The sequence below is a fragment of the Rhodotorula paludigena genome, assembly GCF_050403205.1.
Source record: "Rhodotorula paludigena JCM10292 DNA, Rt_paludigena_JCM10292v1_ctg8, whole genome shotgun sequence".
Classification (NCBI taxonomy): Eukaryota; Fungi; Basidiomycota; class Microbotryomycetes; order Sporidiobolales; family Sporidiobolaceae; genus Rhodotorula; species Rhodotorula paludigena.
In genome coordinates this window covers 156,028-168,198 of record NW_027481450.1, presented here as the reverse complement: position 1 = coordinate 168,198, position 12,171 = coordinate 156,028, and the positions used below count along the sequence as shown (strand labels likewise).

Here is a 12,171-nt window from a genome sequence, read left to right as displayed (position 1 = left end):
AGCGAGGAAGAGCAGGGGAACGACGAGCGAGTCTAGTGTCTGTTTGCGGTGCGCGTGAGAGGTGTGGACGAGTCCGTCACTCCTTGTACTTGGCCATCTCGCAGCCCTTGTTCTCATATCCGCACTTGGCGTAGAACGCTGCGAGGGCGAGGGTGCATCAGCATGCGGTACGGTGGAAGACGACGCGAGAAGCGCTGCTCACACTCGTTCTTCGGATCACAGTCGAGGATCGTCTGCGCGTTCTCTGCATGAGTACGTGGCTCGCAGGAGAAGAAGAGCTGGACAATGCACGCACCTTGTACGCGCCGACCTTCTCGCTCATGGCGGTGAGCACCTCGATGAGCTTGAGCCCGAGCTTCTTGCCCTGCATGCTCGGGTCGACGACAACGTCCTCGACATGCCCGACGAGCCCAGCCCCGCGGAGGAACTTGCGCTCCACGACGACGGTCGCCTGCGCGACGAGGCGGTCGGCCGCGTCGTCGACGATGACGATGGGGAGGTAGGTGAGCTGTGCGGCGTTGACGCGCTCGAGGTCGCGGAAGCGGGCGGCCCAAGCCTCTGCGCCGACGTCGGGCGAGGCGGTGAGGTGCGCGAGAAGCGAGAGGTGGCCGCGAGCGTAGTCGGTCGACGCGAGCGGGCGGAGCGTGAGTCCGGCGGGGAGGGAGGCCCGCAGCTCTGCTGGGATGTGCTCGTCGCTGTACAGCAGCTCGCTCGCGGCAGCAGGCATCTTGGTGGCGACGAGGAGCAACCCCCGCACAGACGAGCCGAAGGAGGGGGTTGAGCGAAGGCAGCACACAGCAGAGAGAGCAGAGGACTGCCAGAGACGATGGGCGGAGCACACGACTTTGCACTGTTCACGTCGACGAGCTACTTGGCGCACGACCGCGCCTGCTCGTTGCTCCCCCGACACTTTGCTCGCCTCCGAACCGCCCATGCTGCACTCGCCAAAGAGCTCCCTGAGTCGTGGTGCGCGCGGGTCGGCATGTCCACAGACGTGCAGATGCAGGACGAGCTGGACCGGGCGGTAAAGGAGGCGAGGGCGAACGGGAACGAGGGCGACTTGCGGGTGCGCACAACGAGACCCTCCTCACGATTGTGTGCAACCTCGCTTGACGCACAGCTATACTCGCACAGATACGACTCTCGATCCTGTCGACTGGAGCGCCCAAAGCGGAAACCTTCCCGTTGACGCCCACGCCATCTTGTGCGTTTCTGTCGCTTCTCTCGACGCAACCTCTCATTCTGAGGCTGGCCCTCACTGTTTCGTCGTCTTGTTCGGGTCAGATCCTGTACGGCTAGTCCTAGACGATGGACCAACAAGATATGACGAGCCCTTCCTACGGTATAAGACGAGCCAGCGGGCCGTCTACGACGATGCGCGGGCTCGACGAGGTACGCCTAGCGATCAGCGTCTGACTGCTCTGCTGCGCCACCAAATTGCACTCATCACCGACTGACAACTTCTCGCAGGTGCCACGCTTTACCCTTCGCCCGCGGCCTCCGACCCGCCCTTCGACGTCCTCCTCTTCAACCCCTCGTCCCAAGTGACGGAAGCCACCATCTCGAACGTCGCGTTCCGCCTGTCGGGCGACGCGCGCGACCCGTTCGTGACCCCGAGGACTGAGTGCGGACTGCTCGAGGGCGTCATGCGCGCCGAGTTGCTCGAGAGGCGAGAGGTGGTCGAGGGCGCCGTCACGGTTGAGCAGGTGAAGGAAGCCGCACGGGTGCGTCCTCGTCTCACCACTCGAGCGAGTGAGAGACGGAACCGAGCTGACGATGAGTTCATACAGCGCGGGACGCTCGAGATCATCTGCTTCAACGGCGTGCGCGGCGTCTTTCCTGCTTACATCTCGCCAGACGACCTGGAATGAATCACAGATTGTCTGCTCCGATCAGAACCCGAAGCGCGAGAGACACCGATAGAACAAGTACGTTGCGCGTGGCCATCATCGCCCGACCGAGCTGTACGACGGCCCGCCTCTTCGCCGGTTGACGGTCATTTGCACCAACTGCACGAGTTCCTGCAATGCACATATCAGGACGTCAGCTTCTATGTAATCACGTCACGACAGGACGACGCGTGCTGATGAATGCGTCGGGCACCGCGAGGCGCCCAGACCGTGCAATCTTTCAAGGGACCTCGAGCTATGCGCTACTTGGTCGTTCCGGCAGACCTCTGGCGCCAACGAGCGCATGAAAGCGAAGGTGACGTACCCCGATGACGCCCTTGACGCCCGCGCGAGCAAAGATGGCGGGGAGGTCGAGGCCATAGTGCTTGAGCGCAGCGAGGACGAGCAGAGTCGACGTGAGGACGAGGAAGGCGATCACGATGATATGGGATTTTGGCGAGTCGCGCTCTGCATTCCGGAGTGCGGTCAGTGATGCGTCCGCGGCCAGGCATTCGACCAGCGATGCTGCCACGGGGATGGATGGCAGAACTGCGGCAAGAACCACTGGCGACGAGCCGGGACTCACGGAAGCACTTTGCCTCGACGTCACCGCCCTCGCCCGTCGCCGTGTCGGGGTCCTCGTCGGGCGTCTGCGCGCCGACGCACGCGGGGAGTTTCTGATCGAGGCAGAACTGGCGGGTGCACGAGAGGCACGGGTTCGAGGGCACGGCGGGGCGGTAGAGCGGGATGATGGTCGAATTGGCCGTGTTGCCGAAGCAGATGCACTTGCAGAAGGACATGCCGCCGGTCGACGTGGAGAAGGAGGGGATGGCGAGGGTTGCGGGAGGGAGCGAGAGGAGGAGGGCGACCCTTGATGCGCTTGATCGGGGTCTTGATGCAGCGCTACCGGTAGCCAGTACCACGAACATTGCTACGACGAAGCAGCAGGCCGGCACGAAGCCTGGTCGCCGGGACAGAAGCATGTCGAGTGTTGTGCTGATGAGGATCGGGACAAGACGACGACGGCGTCGGGAGAACCGCGTTGTGCGCGTAGGCGTATAGTTCTACGCTGGTACTCGATCTGCCTGCTCGCTCGAGCTCTGTGCGGCGAGGGGTGCGAGAGGGACGAGGCTGACGAGCGAAAGCGGCTCCACCTCTGCCTCTCTCCTGCGACCGAGACTCTCGCCAGAGCCGTGCACAGCTTGAGCAGATCTATACTGCCTGCCATGAGCTACGCGACACCCACCCGCGCTCCCGCCTCCATCTCAGAGCTCGCCTCGCCCTCCCCGTCCTTCTCGCGCCGAGCGTCGGCCGTCTCGTCTGTCGGTGGAGGCGCGAGCCCGTCCGTCGCAGGATCAGAGCGCAAGCGCAGGACTCGCCTCCGCGACTACTACGGCCTTGGAGCCGCAAAGGCCGGCGACGCGGCTGACCTCGGTGCGTCGTACTCGGCTCGCTAGCTCTCAGCGAGCATCAAGCCAGCTCGAATAACGCTGATTGTACTCCGATGCAGACGCACCAGACGCCTTCAACGCCGACAGCTACTTCCAAAACCTCGCTTCGACCGCTTCCCTTCCCGACCTCCTTAAGCGGGAGATTGAACTGCTGAATGGTGCGGTCCACACACAAGCAGCTCAGCAGATCGGACTGACTTTGCCGGATCTGCTGTTCTGACTGCGAATCTGTTGTGGTCGCGCAGAGATCCGCGAACTCGACGGCGAGCGGCAGTCTCTTGTCTACAATCACCACCATGAGCTCATTGACGCCAGCGACACGATCCGCAAGGTTCGTGAGATTGCGTACTCTCGTCCAGGGCGATGAATTGATTGGGTTGCGTTCATCGCAGATGAAGAGCCGCGCCGAGGCACTCGACAGCTCGCTCGACTCGCTCAAGACGTCGTTCCAGTCCATCTCGCAACTCTCCGCCTCTCTCGCCCCGCCTGCCTCGTCCGCCTCATACTCACCGCCTCGACCAGCTACCTCGCCGCGCTCGCCTGAGACGCCCCAGACGCCGAGTCGGCGGCACCTGTCGACGCTGCCCGAGTCGCCCGACTCGCCCTCACTCGAAGCGACGCCGACCCAGTCGCGCAAGCGCTCCGCGTCGACCGCAACGACCGTCCCGACCTCTGCGTCCGCCCCGGCACCGTCACCCGCAGCGCCCTTCCGCCCGCTCGTGCACCTCCCCGCGCTGCTCTCGCTTCCAATCCTCCTCCGCTCGCTCCTGTCGACGCCGGGCGAGAAGGCGCGCGCCGACGCGCTGTGGGGCACGTGGGAGCCTGCGCTGCGCAGCTGGGAGGACGCGGGCGTCGAGGGCGCGAGGGAGATCGGGATGGAGTGCCGCGATGTGTTGCGCACTAGCAGGAGGGCGAGCGTGAGCGAGCGGCGAGAGTCGTAGCGCGGCTGCTGTGCCACCCGGTTGCTTTGTACGAGACGGCGTCTTTCGCTGCAGCGAGAGGAACAGTGGCCGGAAATAGCAGCATGTCCGAGGGATCTCGTGCGGAGAGTCCGTCGCGCGCGTTCGTCTCGTCTCGCGTTGTCAACGCGCTCCAGTCGTGCAGGCACGCGTTGCGAGGCAGAATCCGCCTGACTGCGCTCTTGACGAGCCTCCGCGTCCCCTGTGCGCTCAGGTCGACGCGTCTCTCCGCTTGCTGTGATCACTTCGAACCCGTCCGAGCGGGTCTGCGCCGTCTCTCGCCGCCGAGCTGAGCGACCAGGAGGATGGTCCGTGAGATCACGTCCGTCTCGTCCTTCCGCACGGGCCTGCCCGGCCCGTCGCGCAACTCGCGCCGCTCGTGCACCCGCCGCCTCCCCTTCGTCCTCGTCGCGGCAACACTCCTCTTCGCGCTCGTTGTGCTCGTGCGCCAGAGCTCGACCGAACAGGCGGCGAGGAGCGCGGCCGACCTCGAGGGCGCCGACCAGGAACTGCTCAAGGTGCTCGTCCGCACCAAGGAGGCGCTCGAGGACCAAACCGACTGGCGAGACATTGCGGCGTATGCAGACCGCGCAAAGGTCCTCATGGTGCGTCTTCATGGTCGGGAAACGCGCAGAGCTCGGCTGACCCCGTTGCGAGGCGAGCAGGACCTCGATGAGTTCGGCACGACCCTAAACGACACCTATGCCAACCTGAATGCCTCGACCCAGGCACTCTATTCGCGCTCCGTGCAGCATCATCACCAGAGTCTCCTCCAGGAGCTCTACCCTTACATCAACAAGTCGCCGCAGATCCCCAGGACACTGGCTGGCGTGCGTCTGATGTCCTTTCACCTCCCTTCTTCGGGCTGACACTGTCGCGCGCACAGCTCCGATCAACTTGGAAGATCCCACGAGGCATCATTATCCCCTGTGGGAATGACCAGTTCATCTATGCCGGTCTGTGCTGTTTGACTGCCTTCCCCAGTGAAACAGTGCTGACCTTCTCACGCTGCAGTGCACCTCATTGCCACGCTCAAGCACGTGCACAACACCGACCTGCCCATCCATGTCGTCTACGCCGGCTCGGACGACCTCATCCCGGAGAAGCGCGCCGCGCTGCGCTCAATACATCCCTCGGTCGAGACGGTCGACATCCTCAACCACTTTGACGAGCAGCACGTCGGGATCCACGGCGGCGGATGGGCGATCAAGAGCTTTGCGATCCTCGCGAGCCCGTTCGAGGAGGTCATCATCGCCGACGCAGACGCCATCTTTGTCCAGAACCCAGAGGTCATGTTTGACGACCCTGGGTACAACCGCACGGGGACGCTCTTCTTCCGCGATCGCGAGATCTTCCCTGGTTGGGGGCAGGTGCGTCCGGCCTGACCTCGTTAGTCGGGCAATGTGGCTCGCAAGCGACTGCTTGGCGTGGCCGCTGCCCAACCGGCCACAGCGCCTGACCTGCCTCATCACTCAACAGGTTCACGAGTGGTGGCACGACGTCATGAAGGGCCGTGAGCCCTCTGCGCAGATGGCCGCGTCGCGCTGGTGGTCAGACCAGGCGAGTCGCGAAGAGATGGAGAGCGGCGTCGTCGTGTTCGACAAGCGCCGCACGAGCGTCGTCTACGGCCTGTTGTACACCGGTTGGCTCAACACGCGGATGGTGCGCGAGGCGGTCACGTACGAGAACACCTACGGTACGCTTGTCGATGCAACGCTGCCGTACGAAACCTGTCGGCTAACCCGATCGTTCCTACAGGCGACAAGGAGTCCTTCTGGATGGTGCGTCCTTTTTCAGTCTTCCTCGGATTTATGACTCACTGTCCCCGTGCAGGCGTTCGAGCTCGTCGGCCTCCCGTACCATCTCGACGGAGAGTACGCCGGCATCATCGGGCAGCTGACGCACCCCGATACTAAGGCGCACTCGATCGACACGTTCATCCAGAGCGACCACCTCTTTCACCGCGATCACCGTGCGTCCTGGCGCACTGGCTCATTCGGCGGGTTCTCTATGAGAGAAGTTGCTGATGAGGATTTATCCTGACGCGCAGGCGGGCGGCCCTTGTGGTGGAACGGGTCTCTCTTCCAAGTACGTCTCGTTTTCTAGCACATTCTGACAAAGTCGGCGCTGACGGCGCGTCCCCGAATCTGCAGGAGAAGCGCGTCAAAGACCGGTAAGTGCTGCTCCTTCGATTGTGCTGCCTGCGTCGAGCGACATCTCTCGCCCCGACCTGCTTGTGCCAGCGTGTTTTCTGCAGCAGCTGACGCGAGACATGCAGGGGTTACCTGATCGCGACGCACTGGTCGCCGGGCACGGTCGACTGGAACTGCGACACAGGTGCGTCTCGCTTGCATGCCACCTCGAAGTCCCCGCTCGGCGGCAACTTTAAGGTGCTAGGCGTGTAGAACGGCCGCTGATCACTGCTCACCTGCATCTGCAGAACCGTGGAGCATGCGAGTCGACATGCGCGACGTGCGCTCATTGCACGACGACGCGAACTTTATGCGCGTCTTGACCGACATGATCGGCGCGGCGGTCTTCTGGGAAGGGCGATTGTGCGTGCTCTCGGCAGTCTTCCCGCCGTTTCATCAAGCAGTCACTGAGGGACTCGCGTTTGCCTTGCAGCCCGCGGTTACTCGAGCGGCACTATGCGACCGACTCGACCGACCGAGGATGAGCATCGATCGCGTCCCTTGCCCCTGTACCCGGTTTCTTGCGCTCCTGTATTTTTCTTTATACCCCTTGTCGCACACCCTCGCAATGCACGGTCTCTCTCACTCCAAACGGGTCCGGCTGCGACATTCTTGTTGCAGCGCATGTACGTCTAGTTCTAGAACAGCTCAACGACGGTCGCAACGGCAACGTGGTCGCTCGGCTCGACGCCCTTCCTCGGCAGTCCGGGCTCGCACGTCTCGTGAAAGTCGTGCAGCGACAGCAGCTCGCGCCACCTGGGCTGCCTCCTCGCGTCGCCGCCCTCCTTCCTGTTGACCAGCGGCGGGAGGAGCAAGATGTAGTCGAGCGTGCACCGCCACAGCGGCGTAAAGTTGCTGTACCTCGGCTCAAAGTCGCCCCTCCGCACGCGCTCGTCCCACGTGCCCTCCTCGCGCGCGGCCTGCGCCTCGGCAGGCTCGGGGACGCGCCACCCGTTGCCCATCTGGACTTCGGGCGGGCGCGACGAGTACCACTTTGTGCGCTCCGAGGGGACGAGGCCGTACGACTCGCCATAAGCGCTGCGAATGCGACGGGTCGAGAATGGAGAGGAGGGAGAGGGAGAGGAAGGGTGGCGGAAGAGCAACTGAAGTTGCTCGAGCGTGGCGAGGCCGTCCTCGTCCGTCGCCGGCCGCGTGTTCTTGATGACCCGGTCCGGGTGCTGCGACAGGTCGTCCGACGCGACGTCCTCACCCTCCTTTGCCTCGGGCTCGGGCGGAGCAGGCGGCTCGAACGACGGGTCGTGCAGCTTGTCGACCGAAAAGTGGACGCAGCGAGAGCGCTCAAAGTCGTCGACGAGGTCGGGAGGGATGGGCGCGCCCGTCAGGAGGCGGTATGTCAGCTCGCGCGGCTGCGTGTTGAGGTCTACGAACACAAGCAGGGTCAGTATGCGGGGCGAGGTGATTGATCCGCAACTCGGGACGCACCACCAGCGAGGAAGAGGGGCCAGTCCCTCCATGCGCCATCCCCACCCTCTGCACGGAAGTTCTCGAGCTCCTTGACGAGCAGCGCCGTCTGTCGCACGCGCTCGTACACGTGCGACGGGTGCCAGAACAAGTGCGTCGTGCCGACGACGACGCCCCGCCCAGGCTGGTCCTTGAACTCGAGCGCGACAAAGAGCGCGACGTTGCGCGTCGTGCGCGACAGGCCCGCCGCGCGGCGCGAGGCGCGCGCAGACGAGCTCGCGGCGTCGGGCGGGCGCGCGCGGATCTCCTTCTCCTTCTCGGTCAGCGCCGCGGGCGGCTTGTCGTCGCCGCCGACGACGGCCTTGTCGCCGGCGATCTCGAGCGAGCCGGCCGCGCTCTCGCCTGCTGCTTCGGCTTCGTCCTCGGACGGCGTGGCGGGCGCGGAGACGGGCGCCGAGTCGTCGAGCGCGAGGTCGTCGAGGCGGATCCCGCGCTCGCCAACCTTCGTGAAGACGCTGTTCTCGTGAGCGATGAGGAGGCCGTGCGACTTGTTGCGATAGCCGACGTAGGACGTGTAGCCGTGCGTGAGCGTGAGCGAGGGGAGGTGCTCAGACAATCGGTCGACTTCTTGCAGGACGGCGATGTCGGGCGAGTAGTAGAGGACCCTGGAATCAGCGAGCGTCAGACTCAGCGATCCATAGCGTTGACTGCAGTCTGGATGTCTCACTGCTCCATCAGCGCTGGCAGTCGGTCCTTGCCCTGCAGGACGGGCAAGTGAGAAGGAGGTTCTGCGAGTGAAAGCGAGATGATCGCGTACCTTGAGGCAGTCACTTCCGGGGAAGAGCTCGCGGCCTGCGTGATGGACCGTCAGGATGTCTGTAAGCCGTACGCAAGCATGTCTGGGTGCCAGACTTACGGACGAGGGCTTGCGCAAGCATCTGCGAGGAGGAGAAGTGCCGATGCGTCAACACCATGGAGGGACTAGCGCCCTGCCATTCGCTTCAACAGCACTTTGGCTTCCCGCGCAACCTAAAAGGCAAGGTACGCACGTTCCAGGAGAAGATGGACACCTTGCGACCTTCACCAGTCGCGGAAGCATCGCCATCGTCGTTCACCGGGACCGTGACCCACTCGCGCGGCTTGAATCCTTTGGGCTCCTTGACGCCATTTAGCGCCAATTCGCCCGCAATGGCTTTGGGCAGGAGGCTCGGGTCGATCCCCTGCTCTTGAGCGAAGCGCTTGCGCTCGTCCTTGCGTGCCTGCTGCTCGGCCTTCTTCTGCGCGCGGTGAGCGCGCTTGCGGTCTGCCTCGGTCTGAGCTGGGTTGGCACCTTCGGCGAGGTTGGCGGTCGACGACGAGGCGGACGAAGGTGGGGCGGACGACGACGGTGTCGCGCTCATGATGTTTGGACGGCAGCGCAGGGCACGAGCAAGCAGCAGACGAGTCTGCACAGCCAGTCTAGCCTCGAGCACAGCAGCGAGCGAGAGAGAGACGCGAGGGATGATCCCGGGCAAGCGGTGTGCGGGATGGCGGCGATGGCCCAAACAGTCGCGGAAAAGTGGCAGGCCTTACGCTGGGGTGGTGGTGATGTCGGACGTACACTGACTGTCCCACCCAGACTGCTACACGCTTGTAAAAGGGCGCTGTCGATGTCTCGGAAAAGGGGGCGAGCGCGCGCGGGTGGACGGCGAGCGCGGCGCAGGCGGACGAGCGGCTTTGTGCTTTGCCCGCCTCGCCAAAATGGTCAGTCGAGGTTCCTGCCAGCTAGCCCCAGCCGTGCACCCTCCTCTCGCCCGCCTCCGTCCCGCTCGAACCGCCAGCGCGCGACGCCGCGCAGTGCGACCGCCGGGAGCAGCCTTTTCAGCGACCCGCACGCGACCCGCCCTCGCCCGCTGCCGCCGGGACAAGCCGTGCACGGCCAGCGCATGGTTGCATGCACAGAACGCAGGGGCGTGCAGGCCGCTGGGAGGTCGAGGGAGGGCGCGGCGAGGAGCGAGTCGAGCTTGGGACGACGAGCACGTCGAGCGGTGGAGGGGCAGCACCGGCTCGCGCGGGCTGGGCGAGGGGTTTGCAGGCTGCAGGGTTACAGCACGGTGTGTGGCTCTCCGTACGAGGACGAACGAGCTGACCGTGTGCCCCCCATCGTCGCGCCTCGTCTCCAGTCCGTCGCCGCCAAGGTGAGCCTCCCTCTCTGCACGACGCGCTCGCGCTTGCTGTATAAGAACCACCTAGCTGACACGCTGCGCACTCCACAGATCTTCAGGACTGCCAACGCGCCGCGCACTGCGCCGGACGCCACGGAGACCCTGGTCGCCCAGGCGCTCCTCGACCTCGAGAACAACGTCCCCGACCTCAAGGCCGAGCTCCGTCCCCTCCAGATCTCGGCGGCCCGCGAGGTCGACGTCAAGGGCGGCAAGAAGGCCATCGTCGTCTTCGTCCCCGTCCCCCAGGTCAAGGCCTTCCACAAGATCCAGGGCCGCCTCACCCGCGAGGTGCGTTGCACCACTGCCTGCACTCGATTGCTTCACCTTCGCTCGTGCGAGGGGAGATGCGTGCGAGCGTGCGTCGCAATCGGAGCAATCGAAGCTGACCCCCGTCCTTCCGCGCACCTGCAGCTCGAGAAGAAGTTCTCGGACCGCCACGTCGTCTTCATCGGCCAGCGCCGCATGATGCGCAAGCCCACCCGCGGCTCGCGCGTCAAGCAGCAGCGCCCGCGCTCGCGCACCCTCAAGGAGGTTCACGAGAAGACCCTTGAGGACCTCGTCTTCCCGACTGTGCGTCTCCTCTCTCTGTCTTGCTCTCACTCTCCCGTCCATCCCCGTTCCCTCTCGTGACGACGCGCGCTGGAAACGTCGCGCGGACGTCGGCACTCTGTTTGCCCCTGGCAGGAACAGGACCCCTCCCCCTCCTGTCCCCGCTTCCCCCTTCCCTCCCCCTCTCCCCCTCCTTCCCGCGATCACTGTCAGCAAAAGCCAGACGAGCAGTTGCTGCGAGCGAATGCGAAGCGCAACTTGTCGGATGAAGGCTGATGTGTGGGCGGGGTCTGCTTGAGCAAGTGATGGGACGCGCCGGACGGAGAACGGTGGCTGATTGCGGCTCGCACCCTCTCGTCGATCTTCCGACGAACCCCCCTCTTTTGCCCTTTCCCTCTCCTTGGCACCTCTGTAGGAGATCACCGGCAAGCGCACCCGCCAGGCCGTCGACGGCTCGAAGACCATCAAGGTCTTCCTCGACCAGAAGGACGCGACCAACCTCGAGTGCGTCGGCGCTCAGCCCTCCGCTCTCGCACACACGAGCTCACCCACCTTGCGCTGGCAGGTACAAGCTCGACTCGTTCTCGTCGGTCTACCACAAGCTCACTGGCAAGAACGTCGTCTTCCAGTTTGCCGAGTCGGCGTAAACCCGCCCTTGCCCTTTGTTGTAGGCAGTGCAACTCGGGCGGTGACGGATCATACCCGAGGCGAGACGAGAGGAGCCGCAAACGAAAGCATGACTTGCGGAAGCACGAGGCAGAGCAAAGAGACGAGCGAGCAATTAGAGGCGGACAGGGCGAACAGCACACAGCGCAACAAAGAGTGTAGATGCTTGTGTGCAAGTGCAGCGGATCCCATTACTGCCGGTCCCGCCAACGTCGCGCCCGCTAATCCGTACAGCGCCTCCCTCCAGGCGAGTCTCCTCTCCGTCGGTGCGTCGGCGTCGCCTAGTTCGGGTGGAGGTCGTCGGCGGTCGTGGTCGAGGGCGTGACGCGGAACGGTGCCCACTGCCCTGGTGCCGGTGCCTCCTCGAGCTCCTCCCACCTGCAAAGGGAGCGAAAGCGAGTCCAATCAGCACGGCGAGAGATGGGGAGCAAGCGGGGTCGGGCCGAGGGACGCACGCCTTCCACTCGAGCATCTTGCCCGCGAGCTTGAGCTCGTCGAGGCTCTGGTCGACGAGCTCCTCGACGAGCCCGGCGCCAATCTGCTGCTCGACCTGCTCGATCTGCGCCTCGGTGCCCTCGCTCCCGGCGCGCTCGACGACGGCGAGGCGCTCGCGCGTGATGGCCTCGGCGCTCTGGCGGTAGACGCTCGCCTTGGGCGCCTGCTCGAGGAGCGTGAGGAGCGAGCCGTAGTTGTGCTTGAGCGCGCTCAGCGGCTCGGGGTGCACGGCGAGGCCCGTGATGCCCGTCGAGAGCTTGGTGCGCAGCGACGGCGTCTCCTTGGCGGCGGTCTGGGGCACGGCGGCCAGCAGGCGGCGGGTCGCGCGGAACATGGTGGCGCGG

The 12,171-nt window shown here is 64.6% G+C and overlaps 8 protein-coding genes across 8 annotated transcripts; 4 read left to right on the top strand and 4 right to left on the bottom strand.

Annotated features, from left to right (window-relative positions):
- Positions 1-76: 76 nt before the first annotated feature.
- On the bottom strand, positions 77-727 carry GNA1 (glucosamine 6-phosphate N-acetyltransferase; the record flags this gene model as incomplete). Its single annotated transcript, XM_076647226.1, has 3 exons — positions 77-138; positions 203-233; positions 296-727. 3 exons carry the CDS (start codon positions 725-727, stop codon positions 77-79), a joined length of 525 nt encoding a protein of 174 aa, XP_076507153.1.
- A 99-nt stretch (positions 728-826) lies between these two features.
- On the top strand, positions 827-1,871 carry ABZ2 (aminodeoxychorismate lyase ABZ2; the record flags this gene model as incomplete). Its single annotated transcript, XM_076647225.1, has 5 exons — positions 827-1,066; positions 1,135-1,204; positions 1,285-1,392; positions 1,471-1,724; positions 1,791-1,871. 5 exons carry the CDS (start codon positions 827-829, stop codon positions 1,869-1,871), a joined length of 753 nt encoding a protein of 250 aa, XP_076507152.1.
- Positions 1,872-1,946: 75 nt separating this feature from the next.
- Positions 1,947-2,818, bottom strand: JCM10292_000118 (uncharacterized protein; the record flags this gene model as incomplete). Its single annotated transcript, XM_076647224.1, has 3 exons — positions 1,947-2,021; positions 2,215-2,357; positions 2,476-2,818. 3 exons carry the CDS (start codon positions 2,816-2,818, stop codon positions 1,947-1,949), a joined length of 561 nt encoding a protein of 186 aa, XP_076507151.1.
- Positions 2,819-3,115: 297 nt separating this feature from the next.
- Positions 3,116-4,281, top strand: JCM10292_000117 (uncharacterized protein; the record flags this gene model as incomplete). Its single annotated transcript, XM_076647223.1, has 4 exons — positions 3,116-3,323; positions 3,400-3,498; positions 3,586-3,671; positions 3,733-4,281. The coding sequence occupies 4 exons, from the start codon at positions 3,116-3,118 to the stop codon at positions 4,279-4,281; spliced, it is 942 nt and encodes a 313-aa protein (XP_076507150.1).
- A 323-nt stretch (positions 4,282-4,604) lies between these two features.
- Positions 4,605-6,976, top strand: JCM10292_000116 (uncharacterized protein; the record flags this gene model as incomplete). Its single annotated transcript, XM_076647222.1, has 12 exons — positions 4,605-4,904; positions 4,965-5,129; positions 5,186-5,255; positions 5,314-5,669; positions 5,779-5,995; positions 6,058-6,080; positions 6,133-6,271; positions 6,350-6,387; positions 6,453-6,472; positions 6,578-6,636; positions 6,740-6,854; positions 6,925-6,976. The coding sequence occupies 12 exons, from the start codon at positions 4,605-4,607 to the stop codon at positions 6,974-6,976; spliced, it is 1,554 nt and encodes a 517-aa protein (XP_076507149.1).
- A 153-nt stretch (positions 6,977-7,129) lies between these two features.
- On the bottom strand, positions 7,130-9,313 carry JCM10292_000115 (uncharacterized protein; the record flags this gene model as incomplete). Its single annotated transcript, XM_076647221.1, has 6 exons — positions 7,130-7,872; positions 7,935-8,578; positions 8,641-8,672; positions 8,731-8,765; positions 8,830-8,851; positions 8,963-9,313. 6 exons carry the CDS (start codon positions 9,311-9,313, stop codon positions 7,130-7,132), a joined length of 1,827 nt encoding a protein of 608 aa, XP_076507148.1.
- Positions 9,314-9,653: 340 nt separating this feature from the next.
- JCM10292_000114 (eS7 family ribosomal protein) lies at positions 9,654-11,313 on the top strand (the record flags this gene model as incomplete). The annotated part of the gene is made up of 6 exons (XM_076647220.1): positions 9,654-9,656; positions 10,076-10,090; positions 10,169-10,405; positions 10,529-10,687; positions 11,082-11,170; positions 11,232-11,313. 6 exons carry the CDS (start codon positions 9,654-9,656, stop codon positions 11,311-11,313), a joined length of 585 nt encoding a protein of 194 aa, XP_076507147.1.
- A 300-nt stretch (positions 11,314-11,613) lies between these two features.
- Positions 11,614-12,161, bottom strand: JCM10292_000113 (complex I NDUFA5 subunit family protein; the record flags this gene model as incomplete). Its single annotated transcript, XM_076647219.1, has 2 exons — positions 11,614-11,710; positions 11,788-12,161. The coding sequence occupies 2 exons, from the start codon at positions 12,159-12,161 to the stop codon at positions 11,614-11,616; spliced, it is 471 nt and encodes a 156-aa protein (XP_076507146.1).
- Positions 12,162-12,171: the final 10 nt, after the last annotated feature.